At 40.3% G+C, this 25,665-nt stretch overlaps 1 protein-coding gene across 3 annotated transcripts in view; it reads left to right on the forward strand.

Annotated features, from left to right (window-relative positions):
- Positions 1-25,665, forward strand: part of cdh4 (cadherin 4, type 1, R-cadherin (retinal)) — a 651,213-nt gene that overhangs the window by 586,062 nt on the left and 39,486 nt on the right. For all 3 annotated transcript variants that reach the window (XM_061923832.2, XM_061923834.2, XM_061923835.2), the window contains 2 exons: positions 15,195-15,380; positions 15,460-15,713. In XM_061923832.2, the coding sequence (XP_061779816.2) occupies positions 15,195-15,380; positions 15,460-15,713 (440 nt within the window). The remainder of the gene's footprint in view (positions 1-15,194; positions 15,381-15,459; positions 15,714-25,665) is intronic.

A 25,665-nucleotide genomic window follows, 5' to 3' on the forward strand; every position in this document is an offset into this window, starting at 1 on the left:
CGGCGCCGCTGCTGCCCACTGCTCCCCTCACCTCCCAGGGAGTGAACAAGGGGATGGGTCAAATGCAGAGGACAAATGTCACCACACCTAGTGTGTGTGTGACAATCATTGGTACTTTAACTAAACTTTAACTTTACACATACAAACTGTAGCACACAAAAAAGCACATTTAATTAAAAAAATGTTAATATGGTCTTACCTTTACTTATAAGTGCGGGAACAGTGGTGTTCGTGTTGGAGGAGTTGTGAATGAATGAAATATGAAATCCGTGCTGCAGTCTGCAGGTGTACCTAATGTTGTGTCCCTGCAGTCGTTCACGGCTCCTCCGGCGCGAGCATTGTTGTTTTTGCACTTTTTGGCTTCTTGTTAAGTGACTTTTTTTGGGTGGATTCGGTCTTGCACGTGGAGGGTTTGGGTGTGGGCTTTGGTTGGTGTGGCGCTCCCGTCGGGGGGTGCATTCTGCGGCGGGGGTGCATTAACCGGCACCAGGAGGCGGGATTACTGCGAGCCTCACACAGTTTTATGATTGCTCAGCACAAGAAATACTTTACACACATACAGTTGTTGACAAAATACACTGTACATTATATACCTCAGCTAACTAAACTATGGAAATGTATAATATAGTTCATATAGCAATACGGTCTCACTGCACAGCAGGCCAGCAGTTAGCCGAGTCCACAATCCATGTTGAGGCACAACTGAGTGACGTGCCTCAACTGGCTGCTGATCACCGCACCGTCTCTTCTCAGTATTTGAACGGCAAATGTGAAAATTCAGCGATTTTGAATAAAAATAATCTAAAACTGGTGAAGTTAAATGGAAAATAACGTTATAGTATAATCACTGAATACATATAACAATTAAATTTTTTTTTTTCTTTTTACTTTTTTTTTCTTTCCATGATGGCAGGTGAGGCGGGGCCTCACCTGCCTCCAGTGACCGCACGTCACTGGTAGGTAGTGTAATCAGCAATCGACCTCATAGTCCTCCGTATATTTATTCCTGTGGTGTTTTGGATCAGGCATTCACAGTCTATACATGATAATGGCTAATTTATAGTAGTAGTTAGGGTTGTCCGGTATACCGGTATATAGTACCGAATATGATTCATTAGTATCGCGGGATACTAATGAATCATATTCAGTACTATACCACCTTTGAAAAGTAACGATCCAAAATGTGTGGTATCATGCAAAACTAATGTAAAGCATTCAAACAACAGAAGAATAAGTGATTATTACATTTGAACAGAAGTGTAGACAGAACATGTTAAAAGAGAAAGTAAGCAGGTATTAACAGTAAATGAACAAGTAGATTATTAATTCATATTCTAACACTAATAATTTTAACAAAATAATACAATGGAATATGACAATATGTTACTGCATATGTCAGCATTATATTAGGAGCCTTTGTTTGTTTACTTACTACTAAAAGACAAGTTGTCATGTATCTTCACTATTTTATTTAAGGACAAACTTGCAAAAAGAAACATATGTTTAGTGTACCCTAAGATTTTTTTGTTAAAATAAAGCAAATAACGCACATTTTAGTAGTCCCCTTTATTTAGAAAAGTACCGAAAAGTACCCAAAAGTATCGAAATAATAGTATAATAATATTGGTATCGGGACAACACTAGTAGTAGTTATTTTTCTAAATAATATTAATTCCTGTGTTGCTGTAAATTAACTTTGATCAGTCACAGATAAGGATGTAACGAAGCTAACAAAGTAATTGAAAAGTCATTTAAATACAATGCTAAAGAAATTAAAAACAATAATAACAGCAACAACCGTATCAATAATAATAACATCAATCATTAAAAAACATTAAACAACAACAAAATAAATTACAACAGCAGGAATAATATGTATCATTGTTAGTATCATCACTTATCGTTGTAAGTTCATGTAATAATAAAAACAAAATAAGGATTGTTTTGGTTATTTTTGATTTAACAATATGTATATCTATGATGATATAATTTATACTGTATATTTTTTTCATACAATACAAAACGATTTTAATGCTAAAGATAATCGATTCATTTGCATTAGTCCTATATTTGTATTTTTTTTGTTGTTGTTGCAAACAACCAGTTGTCACATTTTCAAAACTTTTAACACAATTAGCACAGCATCAATCACATTTCCACAATGCTTACAGTTTCTTAACGGACAAGCTATACCTCCCAACAAAATTATGGATTGTTTTTGTATTATTTTACGAATGTTAACACACACCACCCCACAATAGCAAAAACAATATTCCAAACCTGCGATACGGTATAAAAACCTCTGCTTCTTCAATGATATCAGTTCAAAAACAATATATATCAACTGATAATAAACAAGCAATCGAATAATTGACACACAGCTGATTTATGTTGGGTAATTTGGGTCAACCACAGCAAATTCCAGTCTGGTCTAGACTCAGTGGCAGTGGTCAGGAGGACGTTGAGGAGAGGTGTTTTTGGAATCAGAAACAGAAAAAGACTAACTCTAATTTCTGGACGAGGAAGAGTGAGAGCAAGGGGAACAGGGAGAAGAACAGGCCCAAGAATAGGTCAAAGTAGTGGTGTAAGAATGTGTGGTGATGGCATTCCAAGGGCTGCAAAAACAGTAGTCAGTGATGAAATCTGTGTCATTATCTTTGACCATGTAATCAACCATGGTCTTTCACAGGTGAAAGACTGCAGCCAAACAGTGGTTTCCTCCACTGTACGCATATTTCAACATTATTGTTTAGTGTAAAAATGGTGGATTGTATTGATTAGTTTTGCATGCAATGCAGTTTTGGTAATGTCAACAATAGCCAGTATTTTGAGACCTGGTGTACTTTGACTGTGAAGGGAAAACAAGTGGTATTCTTTGACAGAATGATTTCATTTTGAGTCAGATTTCCAGTGTTTTTGGTGAAGCCAATGTGTGCAGAAAAAGATGTGTTCTATTTTGAATTGAAGAGTTAGTATATCGTTGACAAAGTGTGTTTTGGCGTCTGTGTGCACAACAGAGGAGCTGGTTAACTTATGAGTGTACAGTATGTGTGTTTGTGAGAATGGCAACGTGTTGTCTGAGTGACGTCAGTGAGTGAGTGGGCGAGTGAAGAGAGAGAGCGGTAGCGCTGCACTGCGCAGTCGAGTGATGAACGGGTCTGGTTTGTGTCCTGGAAAACTAACAATAAAGCAACCAGATTGTCACAAATCTACGGCCTCGTCATTCTGACCTGAAAGCGGGAGAGCTTAGCAAACCCATTGAGGGGTAAAGTGTGTTAACCCAACGAAAACATCGACCCTGCCCAGTGCTCCTCTACTTCGGTCTGCACCGGAGCCGAACAGCAGTACAACAAGATTACCTGTCACTCTTTAAACTCATTGTGCAGATCTGAATAATTATTATTAAAAAATGTACCTAAGTTGGCCCTGCAATGAGGGTGTATGCCGCCTTCTACCCGAATGCAGCTGAGATAAGCTCCAGCACCCCCAAGCGGTAGAAAATGGATGGATGGATGTTTACCTAAGTTTGAAGCAAAGGTGGTAATACTAATCGCCACTTTTGGCGAGGCGTGTTTTAAAGCAGCACTTGAAGCTTCCCTGTTTAAAGCGCCACCTTTACCATTAGTTTTGAAGCCCAAATACCTAAATATTGCGCTTCACACAACCTCTTTATTAAACAGTAGAATTGTCCAAGATGTCATTTGCTTGTATGCACTTTGTGTGTCTGTTTTGACACACTCAACATCATGCGCCTCGGCTCTGTAGTCGCCGCCACACAGCGGCACTTACAGTCGTGGTCAAAAGTTTACATACACTTGTAAAGAACATAATGTCATGGCTGTCTTGAGTTTCCAATACTTTATACATCTCTTATTTTTTTGTGATAGAGTGATTGGAGCACATACTTGTTTGTCACAAAAAACATTGGTTCTTTTATGAATTTATTATGGGTCTACTGAAAATGTGACCAAAGCTGCTGCGTCTAAAGTATACATACAGCAATCCAACACATAAACACACAAGATTCAAGATTCAAGATGCATTATTGTTCATTCTTTAACATGTACAAGACACATAAGAACTGAAATTTCATTGTCGGCACAGTCCCACTAAGAGCAGACATACGTTACAAGGGGACAAGACGGGACCGCCGACGGTTCAGCCACTTACGGCGCTCCTTAAAAAAGGAGGGGAAAAGGTGACATTGGGAAAGGGGGAAGAGTTAAAAAAAATATCAGTCTAAGGCTGGACCCTCAGGAGGGGTCCAGACTGAGTCCGAGGAAAAAAACTCACATAACATGGCACACATAAACATGATACATGTAATCACAACAACTTGCAACAGAGGGCGGGGGTTGGGGCCCTGGAGGCCGACTGCCGCTATAAAGCGCTACTCAGCCATCCACAACCCCGGAGGAATTAAGCAGTGGTGAAGGCGTTGGTTGGGGGAGGGGCGGGTGCGTGCATGTATTCCCAATTAACTTGGATGAGATGTTGAAATGTTTTTGTGGACTGAGGCCGATCTCAAAGTTCGACACCAGATGTTGTTGAAAAAAAGGAAGGTCAAAAGCGTCCATCGTTGAGGAGTCCTCGGGTGAGTTCTTCAGAACAGCCTGTTCCTGATAGCATCAAAGCCATTTGAGGGAGTCAAATCGTAGATTAAGATGTTGTTTTCTTCGAGCAGTCAAAACAATGACGTGCCTGCTCTGTGTGTCCATGCTGGATCTCTCAAATTCAATTTAATTCTTCCTTCTCGGCAAGCTTCTCCAAGATGAGATCCGTTTTGCGATTCAAATCAGAAATCGCCCCAGTCTGTGTTCCCACAGCTCGACCCAATCCTTCCATTGCGATGAACAGCCGTTGGGCTCCTTGAGTGGCTGCCATCCTCTTCCGAATTTGACGATACACCAGAGCAATGCCCAGCCCAATCAGCAGGTGCCCCGCGATCACAGTTCCAAATAGGTAGATGTCTTCCACGTCCTCGATGGAAAGGACTGAGAGGCACATGAGTCTCCATTTATCCCAGGAATCTCTCACGTACCCCACAGCAATGGTTCCATCAGGGCAGACAGGCTCCCCCGAACCTCTTTTCCTTGTCGAAAAGACTTTGTCAATTGTGTCGAGAGTCCAGTTGATCATATCCATGTTTGATATTTAGATTTGAGGACAGTGCAAAGAAGTGGTAAAGAAATGGCTAAATCAGGCTATAATTAAGGTTTTAGAATGACCTTCCCAAAGTCCTGACTTAAACCCCATTGAGAACATGTGGAAATTGCTGAAGAAACAAGTCTATGTCAGAAAACCAAAACATTTAGCTGACCTGCACCAATTGTGTCAAGAGGAGTGGTCAAAAATTCAACCAGAAGCTTGCCAGAAGCTTGTGGATGGCTACCAAAAGTGCCTTATTGCAGTGAAACTTGCCAAGGGACATGTAACCAAATATTAACATTGCTGCATACTTGTATACTTTTGACCCAGCATATTTGGTCACATTTTCAGTAGACCCATAATAAATTCATAAAAGAACCAAACTTCATATGTGTTCTTTGTGACCAACAAGTATGTGCTCCAATCACCCTATCACAAAAAAATAACAGTTGTAGAAATTATTGGAAACTCAAGACAGCCATGACATTATGTCCTTCACAAGTGTATGTAAAATTTTGACCACGACTGTAGATGAAAGAACGGTACCGGTGCTTTTCAAAGAGCGGTATAGTACCGATTTCTATCAATTAGTATCACGGTAATTTATTAGTACTGGTATACCAAACAACCCTAGTTAAAGGGGAACATTATCACAATTTCAGAATGGTTAAAACCGTTAAAAATCAGTTCCCAGTGGCTTATTATATTTTTCGAAGTTTTTTTCAAAATTTTACCCATCACGCAATATCCCTAAAAAAAGCTTCAAAGTGCCTGATTTTAACCATCGTTATAAACACCCGTCCATTTTCCTGTGACGTCACATAGTGAAGCCAACACAAACAAACATGGCGGAAAGAACAGCAAGCTATAGCGACATTAGCTCGGATTCAGACTCGGATTTCAGCGGCTTAAACGATTCAACAGATTACGCATGTATTGAAGCGGATGGTTGTAGTGTGGAGGCAGGTAGCGAAAATGAAATTGAAGAAGAAACTGAAGCTATTGAGCCATATCGGTTTGAACCGTATGCAAGCGAAACCGACACAAACGACACGACAGCCAGCGACACGGGAGAAAGCGAGGACGAATTTGGCGATCGCCTTCTAACCAACGATTGGTATGTGTTTGTTTGGCATTAAAGGAAACTAACAACTATGAACTAGGTTTACAGCATATGAAATACATTTGGCAACAACATGCATTTTGAGAGTGCAGACAGCCCAATTTTCATCAATTAATATATTCTGTAGACATACCCTCATCCGCGCTCTTTTCCTGAAAGCTGATCTGTCCAGTTTTGGAGTTGATGTCAGCAGGCCAGGGAATCTAGGGTCGATATTCTTCTCTTGATCATCTTCGGTGGCAAAAGGGACAGTGTGAGCCAAGACATCCAGGGGGTTTAGCTCGCTCGTCTGCGGGAACAAACTGCCGCCATTGCTTGCCGTGCTACCGAGGTCCTTTGTCCCTGAATTGCTCACACACTCCGGCAGATTCAATGGGGGTCTGGCGGCAGATTTCTTTGACTTTATCGTTAGAAATGCATCTGCTTTGAGTGTCGCAGGATATCCACACATTCTTGCCATCTCTGTCGTAGCATAGCTTTCGTCGGTAAAGTGTGCGGAACAAACGTCCAATTTCTTGCCACTTTCGCATCTTTGGGCCACTGGTGTAACTTGAATCCGTCCCTGTTCGTGTTGTTACACCCTCCGACAACACACCGACGAGGCATGATGTCTCCAAGGTACGGAAAACAGTCGAAAAAACGGAAAATAACAGAGCTGATTTGACTCGGTGTTTGAGAAAATTGCGGATTGCTTCCCGATGTGACGTCACGATCGCTCCGAGAGCGAATATTAGAAAGGCGTTTAATTCGCCAAAATTCACCCATTTAGAGTTCGGAAATCGGTTAAAAAAATATATGGTCTTTTTTCTGCAACATCAAGGTATATATTGACGCTTACATAGGTCTGGTGATAATGTTCCCCTTTAAGAGTTTAGAAAAAGTATCTGAAGTATGATTAAGCGCTTGTTAACGATTGAAAACAATGTTGCAGGCTTGTGTTGGCGAAGAAATACTGATACCTCTTATCACCAATCCTAGAAGGGCTTGTAATATATTACGTAGTACATTATGGAGCCAGTCTTAGCTGTATACTTGTTCTTTTCCTACCGCTGCATGTGCTTCACTATGCGCCATTAACCTTTCCCTGACGCTAAAAGCACAGGGTATTGCTTCAGAGCTCAACGATTGAACACTTTCCAATTTCACTACATAAAAATGACGACGGCACTAACATATATTTTTCAATTGCTGTTATTCTTTTGCCATTTCGAAGACGGGTTGACAATAAAAACGAAAGTACCTTTTTTTTTTTTTTTTGCACGTCAAGCACTAGAAGGCGTAATGTCGCAAATACATTTCATGGTATATACCAAGTGAGGGCATGCCTATTTCCTCCGCTTCATTTCATTTTTATATTCCACTCATAAAGGGGGCCGGGGTCTCTTGAGACGATTAACTCCAATTGAATCTTGTTTGCCCTCACACTGCAAAATTCTGTTTGGAGATTTACCATTTTGGATGGCACCCTCACTTACAGTCAGCATCATTCTGGATGCCTTTGAGAGAGAACATTCCATTCGCAGGCTGGGAAGCTTTTTTCCCGTTGTGTTTGTGCTAAAAGCATGGGGCGAAAATGAAATGGAGGCGCTCACGGGCCAGAGACGGGCAATGCATTTTTAATGTTATTCTCCGCGCTTATCAGCCAGGTCGTACTCAAGGGGATGGGGAAGGAGGAGGCGGAGGCGGAGGGAAGGAGGTGGGTGATGGAGGGCACAGAAAAGAAGGGAAGAGGATTTGGGTGGCTTGGATTCTGCTCAGTCCTATGATGATGAAGCCATTAGTGAACAGCAGCTGGCAGACACACTCCGTAAACAAGTTTAACTCTTCACAAGAGGAAACACAGATTATGGTTTGACGATGAGAGTCTTTAATGTGTGTGTGTGTGTGTGTGTGTGTGTGTGTGTGTGTGTGTGTGTGTGTGTGTGTGTGTGTGTGTGTGTGTGTGTGTGTGTGTGTGTGTGTGTGTGTGTGTGTGTGTATACTTGTGTGTGTGCCTTTTATTACCCATCCCTCTGTAGCCAGATAAATCCCTATGGAAGGAAGAATGTATCCGATTCCACTGTAAATTCTTCTTCCGGCTCCACAGCTGTCACCAAGTTTCCTCCGCAGTTCAGAAGAGACTTGTTTCAGATTGCACTTTAATGAAGATCATTAGTGAGATATTATTTCTAATTATGGTAGTCATCCAATTCCATATTAGGGGGTAGATTTGTCAAATGCAGATTACTTATGCAGGTAGATCTACTACTTGATGTAGTCTATGTATCGTTGTTAGGGGTGGGTACTGAATTCGGTACTTTCATAGGCACCGACCGTATTCCGTCGGTACTACCTGATATCGATTCACATAAAATCTGTGGCGGGCCGTGCGTAGCTCACCTAGGCCTTCAGTGATGTCCTACTTGGTCCGACTTCACCTCTCAGAATACCGTATTTTCCGCAATATAAGGCGCACCGGATTATAAGGCGCACCTATGCATGCATTAGATGGAGCTGCGCTAAAGGGAATGTCAACAAAACAGTCAGATAGGTCAGTCAAACTTTATTAATTGATTACAAACCAGCGTTCTGTCAACTCTGTTCACTCACAAAATGAATAAACAGCTGATTTACTCGTGTTACGGTAAATCAAACGTTAGTGCAATCACTATATAGTAACACTTGAAATAGTGCAGAGCAATAACAATATATCAATAACTCAACGTTGCTCAAACGTTAATGTCACACAACACAACACACAAAATAAACATGTAAAGCTCACTTTATGAAGTTATTCCTCCATCCACCAATCCCTCGAATTCTTCTTCTTCAGTGTCCGAATTAAACAGTTGGGCGAATACGGCATCCAAAATCGTCGAAGTCGTCATTAATGGAGTCAGTGTCGCTGCTGTTCAGTGACAATTCCTGCCTTCCTGAAAGCTCGGACCCAGGGGCGTCACTAGCTTTTAAGGACAGGGGGGGCTTAGCCCCCAGGAGATGCACAGGATGCGAGCAAACGTTACGCACGAGCACAAAACTTCACAAACAGCTAACAAAGACTTAGAAATTATTCATTGTTATTATTATCATTGAAAAAAAATGCACGAGACTAAATGAAATGCTCCCCGGGACGATGGCTTTTAACCATTTTTTTTCTTTTTCTTTTTATGTATTTATTCATTTTACATTTTATATTAAATGTCTTGGTTTTTCCTCTCTCTGAAAATCCTATGAAATGTTTAACAAGCCATCTTATAATAATACAACAGCTATTAATGTAACAATACAATAAAACAAATATATTTAATGATGTTTTTTTCCATTATTTTAACAATAGGCTAATGTACATTACTTTATATAGATTCTACAAGAAACACAAAACTTAAAAACTAAATTATTTACAATTGCACACACAAGATTCTGTGCAGCTTCACTCATTGTAAAGGAAGATAATGTGCTGGTCGCAGAGAAAATGCGGACTGGAATTTGAGTGATGTGGGCATTTTCTATATGAACAAGTGGAATGGATTGGATACCGACACACTAAAGGGGCTCTCTACCTTATGCTACGAAGTGAGGGGAAACTGAGTGAATAATAACAGGTTATATGATTATTTATTTAAACTCATATTCGGGCCACTTTATAATGAATATGTTGGCATGTATTTGTAAAAAAAAAAAAAAAAACACCAAATTATTTAGGGGGGCTTAAGAATATTTTAGGGGGGCTTGAGCCCAAAATAGGCCTAACAACGCCAATGCTCGGACCACAGTTGAGACTGAATCAGCCCAGGCATTTACGATCCACTGGCAGATAGTGGCGTATGTCGTCCGGTGCTGTCTCCGTCTTGGTGAACGTGTGTTCGCCTTCTGTCACCCACGCAGTTAGCAGTCTACCTCCTTCAAAACCGCAATAAAAGTACACCTCCAGGCAACTTCAACTCTAAACTAACACCCTCCCCGGATTGTTGTTAATAATCAAAGGTAAACAATCAAATGCAGATATTTTTCTTATGCCTTCTGATCTCTCTCTCTCTCTCTCTCTCTCTCTCTATGTCCACTACTTGCTGTCCATATCCTACCAAGTCAGACCTACACTGTTTCAATATCCATTTCTCTGTTCTTAATTGTTGATGACTGATGATAACAACCCCTCCACACCCCGAATTGTAAATAATGTAAATAATTCAAAGTGTATACACCCTGATGATTATCTTGTGTGATGACTGTATTATGATGATAGTATATATGATAGTATATATCTGTATAATGAATCAATTTAAGTGGACCCCGACTTGAAAAACGTATTCGGGTGTTACCATTTAGTGGTCAATTGTACGGAATATGTACTTCGCTGTGCAACCTACTAATAAAAGTCTCAATCAATCAATCAAAGCTTCGAATGCCCTGTTGACACCAATATCCAGCGGCTGGAGTTCTTTTGTCAATCCACCCGGAATGACGGCGAGTATTGAATTAAGCGCGTAAGCGTGTCTCTTAATGTGATGTTATGGGCTAGAGCGGGGGTCGGCAACCCGCGGCTCTTATAGCGCCGCCCTAGTGGCTCTCTGGAGGAGCTTTTTAAAACATTTATGAAAAATGGGTGGCAGAGGGGTTAGTGCATCTGCCTCACAATACGAAGGTCCTGAGTAGTCTTGGGTTCAATCCCGGGCTCGGGATCTTTCTGTGTGGAGTTTGCATGTTCTCCCCGTGACTGCGTGGGTTCCCTCCGGGTACTCCGGCTTCCTCCCACTTCCAAAGACATGCACCTGGGGATAAGTTGATTGGCAACACTAAATTGGCCCTAGTGTGTGAATGTGAGTGTGAATGTTGTCTGTCTATCTGTGTTGGCCCTGCGATGAGGTGGCGACTTGTCCAGGGTGTACCCCGCCTTCCGCCCGATTGGAGCTGAGATAGGCTCCAGCGCCCCCCGCGACCCCAAAGGGAATAAGCGGTAGAAAATGGATGGATGGATGGATGGAAAAAGATGAGGGGGAAAAAATATATTTTTTGTTTTAATATGGTTTCTGTAGGAGGACAAACATGACACAAACCTCCCTAATTGTTATAAATCACACTGTTTATATTAAACATGCTTCACTGATTCAAGTATTTGGCGAGCGCCGTTTTGTCCTACTAATTTTGGCGGTCCTTGAACTCACCGTAGTTTGTTTACTTATATAACTTTCTCCGACCTTCTAGGACATGTTTTATGCCACTTCTTTTTCTGTCTCATTTTGTCAACCTTTTAACGTTGTGCATGAATGCACAAAGGTGAGTTTTGTTGATGTTATTGACTTGTGTGGAGTGCTAATCGGGCATATTTGGTCACTGCATGACTGCAAGCTAATCGATGCTAACATGCTATTTAGGCTAGCTATAAGTACATATTGCATCATTATGCCTCATTTGTAGCTATATTTGAGCTCATTTAGTTTCCTTTAAGTCCTCTTAATTCAATTTATATCTCATGACACACTATCTGTATGTAATATGGCTTTTATTTTTTTGCGGCTCCAGACTGATTAGTGTTTTGTATTTTTGGTCCAATATGGCTCTTTCAACATTTTGGGTTGCCGACCCCTGGGCTAGAGAATATAACAACTACACTACCCAGCATGCAACGGTAGTGACGAGCATGCGCGGTAGCCCTGAGAAGCGTTCTTGTATGTCGCCATGCCGGCAGTTAGAATGTGGTTATGAGCACGCTGTGAGTAAACGTTGAGAACTCAGCCAACACGCCTCGTCTGCATTATTTATAATTAGACAGACAACACACTTAATAGGAGCCATGTTGGGGTCTTTACATAAACACACAAATGAAAATGAAACGTCATATATCCCAGCATGCACCACGCGCTTCTTCTTCTTCTACGGGGCAGCTGCTTAAAAAAAAAAAGATGGCGGCTGTTTACCATAGTTGCGAGACCTAAACTTTATGAAAATAAAGTTTGTTGTGGCTCAATATTTGTCCATATATAAGGCGCACCGGATTATAAGTGGCACTGTCAGCTTTTGACAAATTTGGAGGTTTTTAGGTGCGCCTTACAGTGCGGAAAATACGGTACCATAATTGATGTCACCACATGGACACGGCTGGAGATACTATACAGAAAGACACTTGCCCACTGCACAGTGTACAAATCCGCCTATTTTTCGGCGCATTTAACATTCAATAAACCCGCAGAAGCAATTAAAACATATCGTACGTGGTACTGTCAAAATTAAATTTCGTATCTCAAGTTATCATTACGTATATGTATTGTTGCATTTAAACAACTGTATTGTTGATAATAAAGGTAAATTATTGGTATTGTTCATTATCAATAGCGCTATTTCTATTGGTATTTGTATTGATCCATTTGTAGTGTAATAATGCTCATTGTCATTTCTGTATTATTTTTTATTTTTCGCTAACTGCTTATTTGCTATTACTTTTACCATCATATTTGTACATGTCATATTTGCTGATGTTGCTCTATTGTTGTTGTTGTTTGCTGTTGTTGTTTTTGTCTCTCTGTCTAATCCCACTCTTGTCCCCACAATTTCCCCCTCTGTCTTCTTTTTTTTTCTCTTTCTATCCCCTCCTGCTCCGGCCCGGCTGCACTAAATGATAATATACATACATTTAATAAAGTCAAATACAAACAAGGCAACAAGAGAAGTATCCTACACTTCTCTTTTGTAAAGTAAATCTGAACAGCCGACATGGGCATCTACATCAACTATATGATTTGCCTGAGAAACTGGACAGGACACACAAAAAAAATTAAAAGAATGGTATAAAACAAATGAAACATGAAAAAATTAAGAAATAAATTATTTGAACTCACAATTTTTAGTACCCATTCGACGCCGTATAAGCCAGTGGTAGTCGGTAGTTGGCCATAGTCGGTTGAGGCGTGTGTCTTCCGGTGTCGGCCGACCTCGTCTCACAAGATGTAGTTTCTCTTAAGTATCCTACTTGAAAATGGCCTTGCAAATATGCATCTGCCACCTAATCAACATTTTGCTCTCCTTCTTTGTGAGTACCGGTGAGTTTTCTGTGGCTTTCTATGGCTCGTACGGCTCCGGTGCCACTTCCTGTTTTCGCAACTTGTGATTGGATACTCACTTGGGACTCCCAAGTGAGTATCCAATCACAGCGCAAGGCCAGCTAGAAGGCCTTCCTGACAACAACTTGTGATATGATTGGCTATGGCAACTGTCGTATGTGTCCGTTGACTTACGCCTGCATTGTTGATTCTGAAGGGCCCGGGCAGATTTGGTACAGCATGGCAACAAAAGCTGGCTGAATTCTGATTGGATACCAACTCTAACCTAAAAATAACAGCACTGGAAAGAGCATAATATGACATGAGAATATAAATACTTTCAGATATTTAGGGAAAGTAAATAAAAAAGTACTTTTATATTTAATTATGATCATGATTTCTGGTTATGTTAGGCCAGCAGAGAAGGCATTGCTGGCCCTGACGGCCCACCACTGCGTAAAATAAAATTATTCGGTACCTTTGTTGCACGTGACATCATGTCCGGTTGCAAACTTGTCACATCCGGTTGCAGACTTTGCTCAAGGAAACAATCACTCAAGCAGCACTAAGGGCAAGCAAAGCCTAAATCCCCAGCAAGTATGATCGGTAAAAAAAACGTTCGAACGTAAAAGTAAGGCTCCACTCTTCCAAAATGCGCTAGCTTGATGCTAATTTACATTGGATTTGCCATAGACAGGCTACTATTAGCATTAACGATTTTAGATGGTGACTTCAACTCCTCCAAATTTAGTAATGAAAACTGCAACTAAGATGAATGTTACAATCCAACAGCTGATGCGTAATAGGCACAATACTTACAGTATAAATACTTTGTAAGGCGCAACGTAACCAGTGTTCAAATAGTTAATAACAATTTTACTTTTACTAGTAAAAGAGTAATTTCATTACGTCTATGTACGTTACAACGCCGTTACGATATATTTGATGTAACGTGGTGAGCTTTTTTTGATGTGGTTTCATGTCAAATTGACAATGTCAGAAGCACAGCAAGTTCAATGCAGGAAATATATTTTTACTAGTGAAAGCAACAACCAGCACCACACTAAAATTAACTTGATACTGCATCTAATAGGAGGCAACAACACACAGCAAACATATACGTACACGCACTCATACACACAATACTACTACTACTACTACTACTACTATGTGGGAATAATGAACACTCAATCAATGGTTGAAGTGACAAGCTTGCACTGTTTATGGACAAGAAGACTACAGCCACAAAAGCATGTTTAGTCTCTCTTTTAAGGTAACACAATCTAGTGAAAAGATTCAACAAAGCTGCCCGTCCTGCAAGAGCTGACAAATGCTACTCTTTCTGGCTCTCTTGCTGACGTCACAAATCACTTGGCAACAGCAACCGCCTTTTAAAGGCACACACACACACACACACACACTCTGCTTTCATGAAACATCTCATGTAAAGTTTGTGGGGGGTTTTTAGAATGCAATAATCACTTTCCCGAGTAATAACTTATTTTTTGGCAAAGTAACAATTATCTATAATGGCATACTTTTTTTTTTTTTAATTTAAAAGAAACACTGAACATAACACATTCAGCTAGATAGCCTTTACAGGAATGCCTGCATTGCAAATGATTAAGAAAACAAGATATAACACCGCTATATTTAGCTCATTTTTAAATGTTACATGAAGAAATACAATTTTATTTTCAAAAAACTAACATTTTATCAATATACAAAAAGTACCGGAAATTGGTACCGTTGAGTACCAGTATCAATTCCCAGAACCCAGGGATTGGTACCGTATCGCTTCAAATGTGAACGGTTCCCATTCTTAATTATTGACGTGCACAAAAACAGGCCACTGAATGTCCGTCACTTGATTTCAAAATAAATTTTTGATATTTGGCTTGTTTGTTTAGTTTTCTGGGGAGGTACCGGAGAACAAGGTGAACGTCGTGGTGGCCAACCTGACAGTGGTGGACAGAGATCAGCCCCACAGTCCCAACTGGAACGCGGTGTACCGAATCGTCAGTGGAGACCCCTCCGGACATTTCACCATCCGTACCAATCCTGTCACTAATGAGGGCATGCTGACTGTAATAAAGGTGAGCATTGAGATGGCATCGGGATTTAAGTACAGTACCTTGACAAAGTGGTGTCCTTATATGAACTCTTCCTCCCTAGCCCGTGGACTTTGAGATGAACCGGGCCTTCATGCTGACAGTGGTTGTGTCCAACCAAGCCCACCTGGCCAGCGGCATCCAGTCGTCACTTCAGTCCACAGCTGGGGTCACCATCTCGGTTCAGGATGTGAATGAGCCCCCTGTCTTTCCCGTCAACCCTAAGACGATCCGCTTCGAGGAAGGTGTTCCGGCAGGGACCACCCTTGCTGTGTTTTCCGCACAGGACCCGGACCACTTCGTGCATCAGATTGTCAGGTGAGTTCCACAGTGTTATTCAACTGGTGGCCCGTAGGCCAAATCTGGGATTGACGCTATATTGGCTCCCGAGTTCGGTTCAAAACTTTGGAGAGACTCACATTTTGCAGCAAATTCCCAAAAATACTAAAGTCCTCCTGTTGTATGGAGCAGTGTTTTTCAACCTTTTTTGAGCCAAGGCACATTTTTAGCGTTGAAAAAATGCGGAGGCACACCACCAGCAGAAATCATAAACTCAGTTGACAGTTAAAAGTCGTTGTCGCAATTGTTGGATATGACTTTAAACCATAACCAACCATGCATCAATATAGCTCTTGTCTCAAAGTAGGTGTACTGTCACCACCTGTCACATCACACCATGACGTATTTGGAGTTTGTTGCTGTTTTCCTGTGTGTAGTGTTTTACTTCTTGTCTTGCGCTCCTATTTTGGTGGCTTTTTCTCTTTTTTTTGGTACTTTCCTGTAGCAGTTTCATGTCTTATATTTCCCGCATCTACTTTGTTTTAGCAATCAAGAATATTTCAGTGGTTTTTATCCTTCTTTGTGGGGACATTGTTGATTGTCATGTCATGTTCGGATGTACATTGTGGACGGCCTCTTTTTTTTTTTCCCACAGTAAGTTTTTGCTGTCGTCCAGCATTCTGTTTTTGTTTACTTTGTAGCCAGTTCAGTTTTAGTTTCGTTCTGCATAGCCTTCCCTAAGCTTCAGTGCCTTTTCTTAAGGGCACTCACCTTTTGTTTATTTTTGGTTTAAGCATAAGTCACCTTTTTACCTACAAAGCAATTAGCTACCGCCTGCCACCTACTGATATGGAAGAGTATTACACGGTTACTCTGCCGAGCTCTAGACAGCACCGACACTCAACAACAACACATCATTTGCAGACTATAATTACTGGTTTGCAAAAAAAAATGTTTACCCAAATATGTGAAAATAGATAATCTCCCACGGCACACCAGACTGTATCTCACGGCACACTAGTGTGCCACGGCACAGTGGTTGAAAAACACTGGTATAGAAGAACTTGAACCAAAGTTTCCTTGGCTTTTTGGAAATGTGGCCCACAAAACGATTTAGTTGTCCAGATTTAATGTCATGTCAGTTTTACTTTCAGAATGCAATGATGAGACAGCGTCAATTTTTTTATGACTTTCAAAAACAAGTGTTTGGTGCGGAAGACGTGACTTTATTTCGGATTTTTTTCCATTTACTGTACATAGAAATATGCTCACAGACTCCAGTATTTCCTTAGACTCTAAGGAAATACTATTCCCACGTGGGCCGGACGGGTAAAATCATGGCATAATAACTTAAAAATATGACTACAACTTCAGATTGTTTTCCAGACGGGTAAAATCACTGCATAATAACTTAAAAATGTGACTACAACAACTTCAGATTGTTTTCTTTGTTTTACTTCGACCCAAAATAGAACTAGCACATACTGAAAATGTACATATGGCAAATAATCCTCTTGACAAAACACTTCAAGTTAGTTGAAAATTCTGAGGAAAAAAATTGGTGACGTTTCAAAAACACCACAAAGAACACAATCAATTTAGACGTAATCTCAGTGTATCTACAAAGCAATTCAACTTTAAGTCACAGCCCATCTGGGCTCATACTTGCCAACCCTCCCGGATTTTCCGGGAGACTCCTGAAATTCAGCGCCTCTCCCGAAAACCTCCCGGGACAAATTTTCTCCCGAAAATCTCCCGAAATTCAAGCGGAGCTGGAAGCCACGCCCCCTCCAGCTCCATGCGGACCTGAGTGACGTGTCAACAGCCTGTATTCACGTCCGCTTTCCCACAACACGTTATAACTGTAGAATGATCGAGGGCGAGTTCTTGGTTTCTTATGTGGGTTTATTGTTAGCCAGTTTCATTAACGTCCTCCCAGCGCGGTAACAACACAAAACAACAGCAGTCATGTTTTATTCTACCGTAAAGCAGTTTGTCTGCCGTAAACAGCAATGTTGTTGTAATATATTGAGTTGGAGGCAATAACCAGGCGAGGTGATGAAGTACGTCTCTTTACTGTAGACTTCAGAACAGACTCACACACTTGACGTCAGGTGCGCAACACCACGTAAATCGTTGGCCAACCAAAAAGTAACCCCAGTACGCTATAGCCAACATTAACCAGGAGATGGCAACAGACAAACATAGATCACTCTATTACATTCCTCCCCTTTTAGAAATGGAGAAGTTCCTCAAAATAAATAAACAACCCAACCAAAAAATGCAGCAGCTCAATTAAAAAACTGTACTTAAGCCACATTCTTTTTTTTTTTTTTAGTACTGAACTCTTAACCCTCATTTGTAAACAATAACATGCTTATTATACAAACAGTATTTGTACACCTTTAACACAGATTTTTATACTGTCTTCAGAGATTCAGTTTTTTTGGTGGTACTCGAAACCTTTCTGGGTACCTGCAAAAAGGTGTTCAGCATGGTTAGAAAAATAGTGACAGAGAATAGAACAAGGATGGACAATTCAACCCTTAACTCAACAATGAGTAGATGAGTGTTAATTGTGTGTGTATATGTGTAAATAAATGAACACTGAAATTCAAGTATTTCTTTTATATATATATAATGCTCCCATTAAAATCTCCTGACGATTGAGGGTACCCCCCTCATGAAACAGGCCTGTAGAGATGAAATAGTCTTGTGATTTTTTTTCCCCACACATACATATATATATATATATATATATATATATATATATATATATATATATATATATATATATATATATATATATATATATATATATATATATGATAAAATAATTGTATATATATATAGCTAGAATTCACTGAAAGTCAAGTATTTCTTATATATATATATATATATATATATATATATATATATATATATATATATATATATATATATATATATATATATATGTATGTATATATATATATATATATATATATATATATATATATATATATTTTTTTTTTTATTTTTTTTATTTTTTTTTATTTTTTATTTTTTATATATATATATATATATATATATACATATGAAATACTTGACATGGTGAATTCTAGCTGTAAATATACTTTTGCTATTGCAACATTCAGTGGACACATTTGGAACAGTGGTTTCTTTCATTTAAAAATCCAGCTAAATTTTACACTGAGCAAACTCATCTCGCGGGAAGAATTGAACCTGTTCGGGCCGCATGTTTGACATCCCTGCCTTAGAGTCAACTACCTCTTTCAATAATATGTGCTGAAGGTTCTAGATCATGGGTGTCAAACTCTGGACCGCGGACCAAATTTGGCCCGTGGTCTAATTTCATTTGGCCCTTGAGGCAATATAAAATTAACATTACAGCTGGCCCGCCGGTATTATACAGCGGTATTATACACCGCATTTACCGCTAATACTCATGCTTGCCAACCCTCCCGATTTTCCCGGGAGACTCCCGAATTTCAGTGCCCCTCCCGAAAATCTCCCGGGGCAACCATTCTCCCGAATTTCTCCCGGTCAACATTATTGGGGGCGTGCCGTAAAGGCACTGCCTTCAACGTCCTCTACAACCTGTCGTCACGTCAGCTTTTCCTCCATACAAACAGCATGCCGGCCCAGCCACATATCACATGCAGGTTCTACACACACATAAGTGAATGCAAGCATACTTGATCAACAGCCATACATGTAACACTGAGGTTGTAGTGGAATTTCTGACTTTTGAACTATATTTCGTGTCTGTCAAGAATGTCTGCTCGTTTCATTCTTTTCTATTCTAAACCATTGGAGGACCAGATGTAGGTAAAAGATGAATATGGAGTCGCTCTGACCATTCTACAAAATGTGTTGATTGTCTATCATGACTAAGGGATTCAAGGATGTTGCAGAACAAACAGGACCTTGACGCATGAAGGAAACAGATAAAATGGCCAAGAGACAAGGGACGGTTGTCAGTCTGCACGGGCAACTCAATCCAACTTTGTACTTTTTGACTTTGGGTAAATAAACCTTTTTGTACTAAACTCACTTTTGTTGCTGTTTAAGCTTCGGACAATCCACTACAAGGGTGGCCGTATAAACAACTTTAACACTGTTACAAATATGCGCCAAACTGTGAACCCACACCAAACAAGAATGACAAACACATTTCGGGAGAACATCCGCACCATAACACAACATAAACACAACAGTACAAATACCCAGAACCCCTTGCAGCGCAAACTCTTCCGGGACGCTACAATATACACCCCCAGCTACCACCAAACCCCGCCCCCGCCCACCAAGTTAATGTTGATATTTACCTCAGAAGGCTGCAAATAGAAAAGAGGCATTACATTTTTTTTTATTTTTTTATTTAATATACCATTGATGTTTTTTGGTTTGTTTTTTGAAAGTTGATTTTGCACTATTAAGTTATATAAGCATTGCTTGTTCCATATTCAGTGTTAAAGCAAATCAGTGTAGCAAACTGAGCAATAATTAACGTTTTATTCATGCACTTTCTCTTGCTACTTCAAGGCTTGAATGTTTGATTCATTCATTATTGTTATTTTATTTTCAAATGTATTATTAGCCTGTGGAAAAAGTTTATTTTGATATTTACCTCAGAAGGCTGCAAATAAAAAAGAGGCATTCAATTTTTATTTAAATTTAATTTGATGTGCCATTGATATTTTTTAATTACTATTATTATTATTATTTGAAACTCGATTTTGCATGTCACTATAAAGTTATATAAGCCTTGCTTGTTCAATATTCAATGCAAAACTTGTTTGGGTCCCTATTAAAAGGTTAATTTGTTCAATCTTGGCCCGTGGCTTTGTTCAGTTTGAAATTTTGGCCCACTCTGTATTTGAGTTTGACACCCCTGATCTAGATACATTGGTTACGATACGATTCTGTGACAATACTTTTCAAAACATTACGATTCGATGCGATACGACTCGATGCGGCTTTGTTCAGTTTGAAATTTTGGCCCACTCTGTATTTGAGTTTGACACCTCTGTTCTAGATTGTGTTTGAAAAGGCAAAGCATGATTAACTTCTGGTTACTTGTCATGACTGACAGCAGCAGTTTCTTTCAGGTAGCATTATTTGACAATGCTCATTGGATTTGGTCTGATACTTTGAAGAATTGAAACAGTAATATAATAGGAACTCCGTGAAGCTCTAAGGATCATTTTAAATGTATACACATTGGGAAAGTGTTTGAGAAAATGAATTAGTTAGGCCAGTGGTTCTTAACCTTGTTGGAGGTACCAAACCCCACAAGTTTCATATGCGCATTCACCGAAACCTTCTTTAGTGAAAAATAAAATGTTGTTCTTTTTCAAATTCAAGACAAAGTTGTATGTTTTTGGTAACACTTTAGTATGGGGAACATATTCTAAGTAACAAAGACTTAATTTAGAGTTATTTGGTTAGGGTTAGAGTGAGGGTTAGAGGGTTAGGGTTATAATAAGGCCATGCCGAATAAGGCTTAATAAGTACTTAATAATGACTAGTTAAGAGCCAATATGTTACTAATTTGCATGTTAATAAGCAACTAATTAATGGTGAATCCCATACTAAAGTGTTACCATTTTTTTTTACTGGTGCACAAAATGAACCGTGCATGAACATCACCTTGTTCAAACAACAAAACCAACACAGTGCATAAACTCACAACAAATTACACACCTGCAAATCAGTCTGACTTCTGCTGTTGCCGTATCCGTAATACGCCGATAGGGCATACTTGCCAACCCTCCCGGATTTTCCGGGAGACTCCCGAAATTCAGCGCCTCTCCCGAAAACCTCCCGGGACAAATTTTCTCCCGAAATTCAGGCCGACCTGGAGGCCACGCCCCCTCCGGCTCTATGCGGATCTGAGTGACGTGTCGACAGCCTGTTTTCACGTCCGCATTCCCACAATATAAACAGCGTGCCTGCCCAATCACGTTATAACTGTAGAATGATCGAGGGCGAGTTTTTGGTTTCTTATGTGGGTTTATTGTTAGGCAGTTTCATTAACGTCCTCCCAGCGCGGTAACAACACACAACAACAGCAGTCACGTTTTCGTCTACCGTAAAGCAGTTCGTCTGCCGTAAACAGCAATGTTGTGACGATCTTAAACAGGACAATACTGCCATCTACTGTACATGCATATGTGACAATAACATCTACGGCTTTTAGAGAGTGCAGTGCACAACTGCGCACACAACAAGGAGACTAAGCAGAAGAACAAGGAAGATACAGCCATGGCGACGCCGACGCCGATTAAAATGAAGAAATACGCTTGTAAGCTCCAAGCCGCAGCTGCGATTGGACCTGGATAGAAGGAAGAAGTAGTGGACTACCAAGTGCTTGGCATTGAAGATCTTCCTCAGGAAGCGAAGATTGACGGGTTTTGTGCCATGCTAGGGAGAGATGGAAGATTCCAGACTCTAGCGCATTTGATGAAAGCACTTTTGTGCGTGCCACACAGCAATGCATCATCAGAGAGGGTGTTCAGCGTGGTTAGAAAAATAGTGACAGAGAATAGAACAAGGATGGACAATTCAACCCTTAACTCAACAATGAGTAGATGAGTGTTATGTGTGTGTATATGTGTAAATAAATGAACACTGAAATTCAAGTATTTATTTTGTTTATATATATATATATATATATATATATAAGATAAAATAAATATATATATATATATATATAGCTAGAATTCACTGAAAGTCAAGTATTTATTTTATATATATATATATATATATATATGAAATACCTGACTTGGTGAATTCTAGCTGTAAATATACTCCTCCCCTCTTAACCGCGCCCCCGCCCTACCCCCGACCACGCCCCTCCACCCCCCACCTCCCGAAATCGGAGGTCTCAAGGTTGGCAAGTATGCGATAGGGAGAAGTTTTTATTTACACGATGAGTCGGGTGTGTCTTGACCTCCGCCGAACCCCTGAGGCCGACTCACCGAACCCCTAGGGTTCGATCGAACCCAGGTTAAGAACCACTGGGTTAGGCAGTTTAAGAAAAATCAAAGAGCAAATTGTCGTGAATTATAAACTACTGAAACATGAGTGTTGAGCTATTTTGCCATATTGAGATGCTAAAGAATTCTTTCAGAACATGGGTGGCCAAAGTAGAGCACGTGGGCCAAATTTGGTACACCGTTACATCCCTAGAGTTAGGACTTCAAACTGAGGATTCGTCAGTGGGGACACCAATGCATCAAAAAGGAGTCAGCGATAAGTCAACAAGTTTTATCTCCGATGTTTTTTTTCTTCTGTGACATTCTCAAACCTTAAGATATTTGTTGCCTCCATGTTGCCTGGCAACTGGTGTGCAGAGGGCATCCTAAAGTGTGTGGGGGGGGGGGGCATTGTCTTTTCCGCTTGCTTGGATGCTCATCCTCTCCACACCCTGCTAATTGATTCTGTTCTCCATCCTTCCTAATGGGGCTGACACACATTGGGCATTGTGCCACCCAGGCATCGACCCTGTGTACCAGACACCCCCGCACGCCCTCCAAGGCGCAGTGGCTCCTGTCCACTCTATATAGCGTGTGCCACCGAGAGCAATTGATTTTTCTTAATGTCACTGAGATGACCTCTTCCACTAACCTACCCAGTGGAAATGCTATTGAGTGCACATATTCCACAGTGGCTAATTCTTCATGTTTTTTTCACAAAAAGTAAGCGGATTCCTTTTTTCCCCCCGTCAGAGAAGCAACCCCGTTTTGCGGTCTCTTTTCTTTTCTTTGTCTCCCGCTGACCCAGCTTCCTTCTTCTCCGTCAATGTGGGGAGCTACTGTCTCTACAAAAGCACCTTGTCAGAAGATGCTCACCTCGTGCTTTGGCGAAGCGGATTTGAAAGTCTGCACACTCAAAAGACTCTGAAATGCTCAAAAAAATAGTCCTTTAAAGCAGTGTTTTTCAACCTTTTTGGAGCCAAGGCACATTTTTTGCGTTGGAAAAATGCGGAGGCACACCACCAGCAGAAATCATTAAAAAATGAAACTCAGTTGACAGTAAAAAGTCGTTGTCGCAATTGTTGGGTATGACTTTAAACCATAACCAACCATGCATCAATATAGCTCTTGTCTCAAAGTAGGTGTACTGTCACCACCTGTCACATCACCCCCTGACTTATTTGGACTTTTTTGCTTTTTTCCTGTGTGTAGTGTTTTAGTTATTGTCTTGCGCTCCCATTTTAATGGCTTTTTCTCTTTTTTTTGGTATTTTCCTGTAGCAGTTTCATGTCTTCCTTTGAGCGATATTGCCCGCATCTACTTTGTTTTAGCAATCAAGAATATTTCAGTTGTTTTCATCCTTATTTGTGGGGACATTGTTGATCGTCACGTCATGTTTAGATGTACATGGTGGACGCCGTCTTTGCTCCACAGTAAGTCTTTGCTGTCGTCCAGCATTCTGTTTTTGTTCACTTTGCAGCCAGTTCAGTTTTAGTTTTGTTCTGCATAGCCTTCCCTAAGTTTCAATGGCTTTTCTTAGGGGCACTCACCTTTTGTTTATTTTCGGTTTATGCATTAGACACCTTTTTACCTGCACGCTGCCTCCCGTTGTTCCCGACATCTACAAAGCAATTAGCTACCGGCCGCCACCTACTGATATGTAATCAATCCAATCCAATCCACTTTATTTATATAGCACATTTAAACAGCAAAAATGTTTCCAAAGTGCTGCACAACAATATTAAAAACAATATTCAAATATTATCCTTAGCTCCACCAATGACTGAATAAAAACAAAAATTATATAAATATAAAAACAATATAAAAATAAATATGATTAAAAACGATTTTAAAGGGTAAAACCAATTAAAATAGTAAATATAAATCAACATTTAAAAAAAAAACACAGAGGACAACAGAGGACAGAGGACCACACAACTCACGTAGTGTTAAAAGCCAAAGAATAAAAGTGGGTCTTAAGACGAGACTTAAAACACTCCACTGTGGGAGCAGTTTGAACATGGAGGGGCAGAGTGTTCCAGAGCTTAGGGCCGACCACAGAGAAGGCCCTGTCTCCCCTGGATTTAAGTCTGGTCTTGGGCACCACGAGCTGGAGCTGGCTCTCGGACCTCAGAGCGCGTGCAGGAGTGTAAATTTGGATGAGGTCCGAGATATACTGAGGTGCCAGTCCATGTAAAGCTTTAAAAACAAACAGCAAGGTTTTAAAATCAATTCTAAAATGAACAGGGAGCCAGTGCAAACTCTGAAGAATTGGGGTTATATGCTCACGTTTCCTGGCCCCTGTTAAAAGTCGTGCTGCCGCGTGAGTATTACACGGTTACTCTGCCGAGCTCTAGACAGCACCGACGCTCAACAACAACACAACATTTGCAGACTATAATTACTGGTTCGCAAAAAATATTTTTAACCCAAATAGGTGAAATTCGATCATCTCCCACGGCACACCAGACTGTATCACAGTGGTTGAAAATGACTGCTTTAAAGGCCTACTGAAATGCGATTTTCTTATTTAAACGGGGATAGCAGGTCCATTCTATGTGTCATACTTGATCATTTCGCGATATTGCCATATTTTTGCTGAAAGGATTTTGTAGAGAACATCGACCATAAAGTTCGCAACTTTTGGTCGCTGATAAAAAAGCCTTGCCTGTACCGGAAGTAACAGACGAGTAGCGTGACGTCAAAGGTTGTGGAGCTCCTCACATTTGCACATTGTTTACAATCATGGCCACTAGCAGCGAGAGCGATTTGGACCGAGAAAGCAAAGATTTCCCCATTAATTTGAGCGAGGATGAATGATTTGTGGATGACGAAAGAGAGTGAAGGACTAGAGGGCAGTGGGAGCGATTCAGATAGGGAAGATGCTGTGAGAGGCGGGTGGGACCTGATATTCAGCTGGGAATGACTAAAACAGTAAATAAACACAAGACATATATATACTCTTAGCCACAACACAACCAGGCTTATATTTAATATGCCACAAATTA

The sequence above is a fragment of the Nerophis lumbriciformis genome, linkage group LG28, assembly GCF_033978685.3.
Source record: "Nerophis lumbriciformis linkage group LG28, RoL_Nlum_v2.1, whole genome shotgun sequence".
NCBI classification, from domain to species: domain Eukaryota; kingdom Metazoa; phylum Chordata; class Actinopteri; order Syngnathiformes; family Syngnathidae; genus Nerophis; species Nerophis lumbriciformis.